General features: G+C 38.6%; 1 protein-coding gene across 3 annotated transcripts in view; it reads left to right on the top strand.

The window, feature by feature from the left end:
• The window catches only part of ATRIP (ATR interacting protein), a 14,234-nt gene extending 6,482 nt beyond the window's left edge, over positions 1-7,752 (top strand). Inside the window, exons 7-12 of one of the 3 annotated variants that reach the window (XM_010569239.1) lie at positions 180-911; positions 1,561-1,703; positions 2,316-2,407; positions 3,316-3,399; positions 3,672-3,921; positions 5,218-7,752. In XM_010569239.1, the coding sequence (XP_010567541.1) occupies positions 180-911; positions 1,561-1,703; positions 2,316-2,407; positions 3,316-3,399; positions 3,672-3,921; positions 5,218-5,285 (1,369 nt within the window). In that variant the 3' untranslated portion in view covers positions 5,286-7,752. Of the gene's footprint in view, positions 1-179; positions 912-1,560; positions 1,704-2,315; positions 2,408-3,315; positions 3,400-3,671; positions 3,922-5,217 lie in introns of those variants that run through there. The other 2 variants (XR_774474.1, XM_010569240.1) reach the window with 2 other exon arrangements.
• The last annotated feature ends 1,210 nt before the right edge of the window (positions 7,753-8,962 follow it).

Raw genomic sequence — 8,962 nt, 5'->3', positions numbered from 1 at the left:
AGGGGGGGGGGTCCCCCCCCCCCCCCCCCCCCAAGTTTAGGTTTTATTTTGGGAACAGACATCTCTTATTACTCTAGCCTTTCTATTATTTGATTCAGAATATGGGTAACTCAAATTTCAACTATGTTCTCTGCCTTTTCTTCTGAAGTATTTCCCTTCTTTTAATTTTATTTGGCTAGAAAGTCCACACAACTACCCAGCAGCAGGACAGCTCAAGAAGAAACTGCACCTCTTGTATCCCTGCGAGAAGCTCAAGAACTTGCAATAACAGGACTGAACTTGATTGCTATGGACGAAGGATTATCTGAAGGAAGCCCAACAGAAAGCCGGACAGAGTTCTCACACCTCACACGCTGCAAGATCCGAGGCGCTGTGCATCTCTTGCCCTTGGTAGAACACCATATTGGTGCATACTGTCAAGCTGTACAATTGGCGGCCAAGTCAGTCAATGGTTCTTGTGGAAACCATTCAGCTGTTTCTTCCAGAACCAACACAAATATGGGGTCAAGTAAGGAGGACTTCAGGTTGTCTCTTGAAGAAACTACAGTTATATCACTGGGTATTCTTTATTATTTGGCGTTTTATAGCTGGGATGTTGTCCACACATTGCTATCTACTGAAGTGGAAAAAAGTTCTGCTGCTGGAGATGAACAGGTTTCCAAGATGGACAAAAATGTGCTGTGTGATAATCAGTGTGATAATAAAGAAGATACCAGGACACAAGGAGGGCTGCCTGTAGCTCCACAGGATGCTCCCAATAACGATCGAGCTCAACATTCTTTGTTTAAAAAGCTGCTTCAGGTTTTAGGTTTTTCTGCTGCAAGAGGCTCCCAAACTGATAGTATACTGAACCAAAGCCTAAAAGTTTTGGTGAAATTAGCTGAAAATTCAACAATGGACTTACTAATAAAGTAAGTCAGTAATAGCTTTAAAATTATTTCAGACTCTGTTGTTTAGCAATTTTCATTCTCCATTGAAACTAATTTGTCCAGATGACAGTAGAAGTTTTGACATGTATGAGGGAATATCACATTTCTCAGATCACCTTTGAGAAGCAGTTGAGGGATCTTCCTACTGCCTCTGCTGCTAATGAATGTGATAATCGCCTCCGATCAGTAACAAGATTTGCTTATGATGTTTATATGAAGCAGATGCTCATTCCATAGCTGTCACTTGAAAGTGAGAAAACTTCTTAAGGCCATATGCAGTTGATGAGAATATCTATACCATTCATTTTGGGTTTTTTTGTGACTGCTGGGAGATGCATAATGAATGAAAGCACAAGGTCTCATTCTGGTAGGTAAAATGCCACTCTCAGAAATGAGACATTTCATCTGCTAATGGTCTAATATACACAACCATAGTATGAATTGCAGACTGACTGCCAAATGTAACTGAATATGTTTTTCAGTATACTTTGTGTTTATGACATGTAAGTTGAGATCAGATATGTTTTGAATGGCTAAAAAAGGCACAAATTACAATGCTGTGTACAAGAAAGAGTGTATTTTCAACTTGTCAGTGCATTTCCCATTTCTAACTCTGAGTTTTGTTTTGAAGTTTTCAGGACTTACTGAGTAGCCAGATACTGTTCCGTTGTCTGTGTCCAGAGACTCCTTTGCCTGCTGTCCTTTTGACCGTGAGACTGTTGTGTATTCTTGCTCAGCACCACACGTTAGTTGCTCAACTTTGTTCTCATTCAGGTAAAAGACTGCATAACACAGAGACTGTTATCAGTTGAATGTTGGCATGACTAGAAGTAATGGAAACAGGCCTTGCTCCAAGGTGTTAAAACCCCAAAAGGCAAAAAGCCTACATTATTACTTGAAAACTTTTTTTTTAGTGCAGTGTTTCAGTTATTGTTTGAGGAGTATTTTGTCTTGTGGTATCTGTCTACATACAGTGCTTTTGCTACCCATGCGAATTTTTAAAACTACTTGCCAGATTAATATTTATTTTATTAAAGACTGATGAGGAAAAAAAGGCTTTTGAAGAGATTTGAAGTTTAATTTATCTGTGCTCATGACACTGTTGAGTTTAGGGATTCCAGTACTCAGCATGACAAATAGCCTTTGTCCAGTTCGTTATGAATGAAGTAGGACAGTATTACCACAAATGCATATATGCAGTTTAGGGATGCTAGTTTCTTCAGCACTGCACAAGATGTCTGAAGTAAAGCAAGAAGTTGAACCTGTATCATGTGTCCCAGGATAGCTCTCTATGTATTTTCTGAAATGCTTTCTTGTGTGACAAGACTAATTTTTGTCATAAACAATTGACTAGTTGGGAAAAGAACAAAGTCATCTCTGTTTCAGACACCTGCCTTCTTCTTGCACTGTACATGTATATTACATCAAGACCAGATAAAACAGCATCTGAAATGCTTTGGCTTCAGCTGGAACAAGAGGTAACTACAGTTGTTTGTTCATATGCTTTTTCCTGCTATTTCCAGCTGGGGGAGTGGGAGGAGCAGGGCAATGCACAAATTTTCCAAAAGCAAGCTCTTTCTCCAGCTGAAACAGAACACGAAGTATTGGCTTGCAGTAAGGGATTACGCTGATTTTAAGAGTAGCTGCTTGAAACTGAATCAGTAACTATTCTTAAAGAGCACATCAGTCATAATAGTCATAGTTAAGTCACTGAAAAAGCAAGAAAGATCCTAGGATGACTGTAAATGTTCAACATCAAGCTTTATTTTGCTTTTAAATTGATAGAGGAGTAAAAGGAAGCAAGATCTATGATTCATTTTGATCATATTAATTACTTCTAAACTGTATCATATGAGTTATTACATATAAAAGTCAGTCTGTAGTGACTTAGAATTATATTCATTGTATTCAGTGGAAATGCTAGCTTGCTGTATAATAGTCATGATTATATATAGGAAGAACAGCTTTTTAACTTAATTTGTATTGTTTGTACTGACAGTGGTAACTTGTTTGAGGTTCTATTATTTGCTCCACCTCTGCTCTCATTTGAAAGAATTCTGAACCATTTTCATTATCCCCCATCTACATTGTTATATTAAGTGTAAACATATTTGTATGCAAAAAATTAAGGCCCACTGCATCTTGTTAGCCTTTCTTATCAGAAAGTTTGAAAAGGTTTCTGTGCGAGGCAAATTCTAGGTCTGCAAAGTTTTACAGGGAAAAAACTTTTAACAATTTTTGGGGGTCAAAAACATCAACTGTTAAAAAAACCCAGTGTTTGAAACTAGTAATGAAATATCATTTCTGCCTCCCTTTATTTGGAGCTTGTTTGATAATTCTGCAGAACCCTAGTACTCATGATGCAATCTGTGTGGTTTTGTAATAGACAGTTAGACTCCTGACAAGGTGTATGCGGTGTTCCAGTCCAGCGGTTTTATTACCTGGTACAGACTGCCAATGTAATCTTGAGGTATGTCACTACAATAGCTGAGTTTAATCTACTGAGAATTTAAAGGTATTCAATGCTGAAATAGCTTTTTGCCCCTTTTTTTAGCTACAATGAAACAGAAGTATACTGTACTTTAAGGGATGCCACCTTCTAGGAAGGTTGCTTTTGCTTGCTAGAAAATATTCTGAAATTTGGAAGTTTGAAGAGATTAATCAGTAAAGTTCATAATGAAATAAGTTTTCTACTACTATAACTTTATTTTGTTTATTGAGGCACTTTTTTTCCTCTTGCAGGTGGTTAAGGCACTAATCATAATGTTACATAGACAGTGGATGAAGATTAGAAGATCTGAGAACAGTTTGTCTGCATATAAGGAACAAATTATTCAGTTTTTACGGGATGCTGTTTTACTCTTATACAGCCTCTCTCAGAAAGATAAACTGTTTCATGAACACTGTTTGGAAGTTCTCCATCAATATGACCAAGTCATGCCGGGTGTAAGAGCCATTCTCAAAAAGACTCAAAAACTGAGTGCCTGTGAAGGTAAAACGAGTCAAATGATAATGTTGGCTTTTTTCCATGCTGTAGAAATAGAAATTCCACTTCTGTCCCTTTCCTCATTTAACAAGTACCATGTACCAAATACCATGGATGTTTGTTGCTCAGACCTCTGAAGGCAGTCCATAGTCTAGTGCTTCTCAATCTTCCTTGTACTGAATCACTACTCTACTATTCTTCTTCAATAGTTGTATCTTTTTCTTCTCTCCATAGAAATATGCCCCTACTATCTGGTGAAACAAAATCCTATATTCCAGCTTTCTTTAGTAGAACAATCTGCACTACATTACCTTATTTAAAAAAAAATATCCATTATTCCAAGTCTCCAACTAGCATTACACCTTCGCTCTGCAATTGTTACACACCGACCACCATCCCCCCACCCCCCACATCCTTAACATCTCTCTTCCTTTTCCCTCTTCTACCCCCAACCTTCCTCCATTAGCCCAAAAGCTCCTCTAGCCCATGTCCATCAGGACTTGCCCCTTGCTTTGCACACTTCTGGTGTCCCTTTCCTGGAGACCGCTAATCTCATGAAATTGCCTCTCCTCCTCATACTTTGATGCCACTTCTTCATTTGTTCATGGCATTATTTACATGCATGTTGTAGAGCTGATAAATCCTTCATTGTTGGTGTACATATTGCATCAGTAAGGCAGGTCATGCAAGCATGGCACTATTAGTTACAGTGAGTTTTCTGGAAATGCTAAACAGCATGCCATGTATTTGTTCTACTCTGATTGCTTAGAGTGTCCCAAGGTTTTCTAGAACTTTGCCAACACCTTGCCTAGTTATGCTTGGGAATGGACCAAAACAGTGTAACAGCTTGTGATGGCGGGGATGGTGGTGCACAAATGTCCTTGCAAACCTATAGTTAGCTTTCAGGTTCTTCCTTTAAAATACAAAATACTATGCTTTTGTCTTAGTGACTTTTTAAAATTAGTTAACAAAAATGAGGTTTTAAATTTAGTAAGTAGTCAGAACTATCTGCAAAATAACAAAGTGCCGTTTACTGTTTTTCCACTAATACATAAATTTAATTGACTGCTCAAGATAGTTCTATCCTTTAATGCCTTTTTAGGCATTAAAAAAAAGATGGGGAGAAGTTTGTATGACAAAACACGTATCTAAAGACCTGTTTCCATGGAACCTTGAAAAAGGATATTTGCTGTAGCCTTCTACAGTCAGTATGTTTTAAAATGCAAATGGATACCAGCTATAATTGTACTCTGTATCAAATAGAAAAATAATTTTCTGAAACATAATTTTTTGTTGTTGCAGAGCTGATTTTGGATGAATTGTATCCTCCTGAGCCAGAAGCAGAAGACCAAGGAATGGATTCCAGCTAGCTAACATCTAGAAGACATCTCTGTCCTTCCTCATCTAAATCATAGTAATCATTGCCAGTGTAAATCTGAAATTTAAATTGTTTATTTTAAGTGATTATATAAAGATTGCACTCAAATGCAGCACAACTAAGACACATTTCTTTGTTGTGATTTTATTTAAGTGCCACCTAAACGTAGCTGAAAACCAGTTTTGATCTAGGAATTTTACTGCATGTACTGTTTTGCTGTGCAAAACCATTCAATGACTTATGACTGGTTCTGTTTATGAATTTCATCCTTTATGAAATTGCTGTGAATGGAATGGAAAGTTCACTGTGTTCTCCATTTTACTGTGACTGCAGCTGAATTTATGATGCTGAATGTGCTTAGATGTTTGGGATCACTGTGTTCATATGGAAGTGTTTTGAACACATTTGTTTCTTTTGCAGCTGTAACACTTTCTTGCTTGACTTCCAAAATTTTCATGTTGATATTAGTAAACAGTTTACTGTGATTTAAAAACCTTTCTACAAATAATTTATAGTTGGCAGTTCAGTTCTGAGCAAGAAATTCAAAGCTCTGTAATGATCACCTGAGTTCACTCATTTTTCTCAATTTTGTGAATCTGCTGAAAGTTAACTATTGAGATGCCAAAACAAAAAATACTAGAACTTACTTTTTAAAAAAGTTACCTTAGAAGAGTAAGATGGTAATGTTGAGGAGAGGATTCTGTCTCACTAGGTGAGAGAAGGATATTTAAATGTGTGGAGAATGACTGGGTCTTTTTGGCTGTAGTATCTGGATAGACACTGCAGTAAAGTTGAATGAGCATCTCATTCCTAGGATACAGTACTGAAGATTGGAGGAAGAACTGTTGCTATACCCTTTCAAGTGTGTATGATTATCAGCTGCCATACTCAGCTGCAGGTATCAGCTGAATCTTAGACCCTAAAAAGGGAAGTGTGAGTGCTACTAAAATGAGCCTACAGGGTTGTAGTTTTAAATAATTTGGAAAGCTTTTTTCATTTTTTGACAGATACTCAATTCAGAATGAGCCTGGCTCCGGGGACCAGGAGGAGGAGGAGAGACAGTACTACAGTGGGAAAGACGCCCTTGGAAAATTGGGAAACATCCGCTTCTCTGGTCATAACCCAGGGGCTCTGTCCTGCCTTGGTGTGCCTGGGCAAAGAGCCACACTCCATTGTGCTGAACAAGCTCTTGACTTGGCTTTCACTTTTGAACTTTCCCAGAAACTGCTATACAGGAATAACCAGTGTAATAATCCAGCATCTCCCTAGGGCCAAAGCTCTTGGGTACAAAGCTTCACTCCTTCCTCCTACAACACAGCCTAGGGCTAAGCCCCCTCCTCATTGAGCAACAGCTAGCAGAGCTCCACCAGGCATGGCCTGTTCATTTCTATAAAACACAAGTTGCCAACTGCTCCTCTCAGTAACAGGTTTCAAGTCCCTTGTAGCATCTGGAGAACTGCCATTTTCCTGCTTAAATGCAGCAACAAAGGATGCACAGGCACATAACACCAAAGCCTTCTGAGTCCATGTATGCTTGCATGGTAACTACCCAAGAACTGCCACCAGAGCACTGGGCAAGACATGCTACAGAAGTTTCAGCATGACATAAAACCATTTGACTTGTCTGCTTTAGAAAAAAAAAAACAACCAAACCCAAAACACAGCGCTTCCTGGCCTTTAGGATTAGAGAGAAGGGCTTGAGAGTGTCAGGTAAAAGCCCCTTCCTTACTCAAAACCAAAATAATCATTAAGGTAATTCTTTAAAAATAGCCCTATGAGCATAAGCAGTAGTAAAGCAGTATCTGGCAGTTAGCCTGCTGTGAGTGGCAAACTTAGAGCTGTCCTAACAAAGATACAATAGTCAGTATCCCAAAATGCAATGACCTGCCATCACTTTTCAACTGGTCTAAATTTCTCTAAACATAATTTGAGTTTATAGCAATAAGATGCATTTAAACCCCTTCTTTGGGTGAACAGACCAAATAAATTGTTAAGAGGAGTCTGGATGAAAACCAGTTAAGGAATCCCAAATTGTTGAAGCAATCCAGTTTAAAAAAATTTTTATAAAATTCCTGGCCTCATCTAAAGGATGTGTGTATGGCAGCTTGGTGAAAGGGAGAAGTGTATTACTGCTAAACTTTATATAAACAGAAGTGTTATCTGTGGAAAAAAATGCTAGGAAAATACCCCTAACTGTTCCCTTCTGGCACTGCATCCCCTCCCATCCACCCACTCTAACAGACAACACCCTAATGTGTACATCTACACTCTGATTGTTTTCTTCCCACTTTTGACTTTGAAGTGGCATAGCCCGGGCTATATACAAACAAACCAACCCAAAACCCTACACCTTCACTGGCAGAAATTACAGTAACATCATGGTATTATGAAATTAAACTGCAGCTTTTGAAAATAAAGGCATTTTCTGTAAGTTAAAAGTTCACACTCCTAAGGAAAAATGAGGCTGCATTCCTAAAGAGAAAAGGCAGACATAGGTATACTTGCAGAACTGCCATAATTGTAAGTAATTTACAGCGACCAATCTTTTTTCAGGGTTTTTGCAGATTGTACTGACCTTCAGTAATTCTTCCCTTCATACATTCTCTTGGGATTAAAGAGATCCAATCATGTATGCAACAGCTGATCATCCCCTGAAAAAACCTGAAGCATTTTTACAGATTATGGGGCTAGTTACTATCTTCATGACCTAAAAATAACAGAACTCAGACTGTTCTCATCAGACACTCCCTGAAGAATTCATAGCATAGCAGCTCTTTTTTTCAAGGCCAGTTTGCATTTTCCCAACATGTTACAGATAAGCTGTGCCTCCATATTAACTGAGAAAAGGAATTTACTCTGGCATCGAGCACAGTCACAGGACTGAATAATGGATGTATTGAGCAACAACAAAAACCACTGGTCATGTTCTATACATGATTACCACATTTCTCAGTCAGCAGCAGCCACCCATCTGTTTTCTTGCCCATGGGGATGGCAGCTAGTTTTCCCTTTGCTGAAAGCTGAGCTAAGTATAGCTGGCTTTTTCCTCCTCAATGAACTGTATTGAGCAGACAGGACTAAAGCGAGGCAGGAGCTGGATGAAGAAAGCAATCGCCTCTACTAGCTTAGCCATTACTCAGGTAACCTGATGCAAAGAGGAGGATTGTAGCCTTGCTGACTTGTATTTTAAGATCTACTGACGCTACCCCTTGAACAGTCACAGCATAGGAGGTGGCATCATCGCATTGCTAAACATCTTCCTGTGGTGATTCAAGGACCTGAGGTACTGCATGGATTCAAACACACAGCAGTTTATTTCTGCTAAAGCTATGTACAGAGATAAATGATGCTTCATTTACTAAAATATTTAGGGAATTTGCACAGGTAATACCTTATTTTCTACAACTTGTAGAATCATTGGCTAGTTGAGGTTGGAAGGGGCCTCTGTAGCTCTAGTCCTGCCTCCGATCAAAGCAAACTTCCACAGACAAGACAAACCACTGTTTTGTGTCATGTCAGGCCTCAAAACTCATTTTTATAAACCAAGCTGTAAGAGGTGAAGATGGCAAATACAAAAGTACCTCATCATATAACATGCAACATCTGACCTGAGTTGTTTTTATTCATATTAATCCCACTAGTGTGAACTACTGCTTAAGAAAGGTTAGC

Source organism: Haliaeetus leucocephalus, unplaced genomic scaffold (genome assembly GCF_000737465.1).
Source record: "Haliaeetus leucocephalus isolate CR32 unplaced genomic scaffold, Haliaeetus_leucocephalus-4.0 Scaffold265, whole genome shotgun sequence".
NCBI classification, from domain to species: Eukaryota; Metazoa; Chordata; class Aves; order Accipitriformes; family Accipitridae; genus Haliaeetus; species Haliaeetus leucocephalus.
The sequence above is the reverse complement of the archived record's forward strand: the minus strand, read 5'-3'. Positions and strand labels throughout refer to the sequence as shown.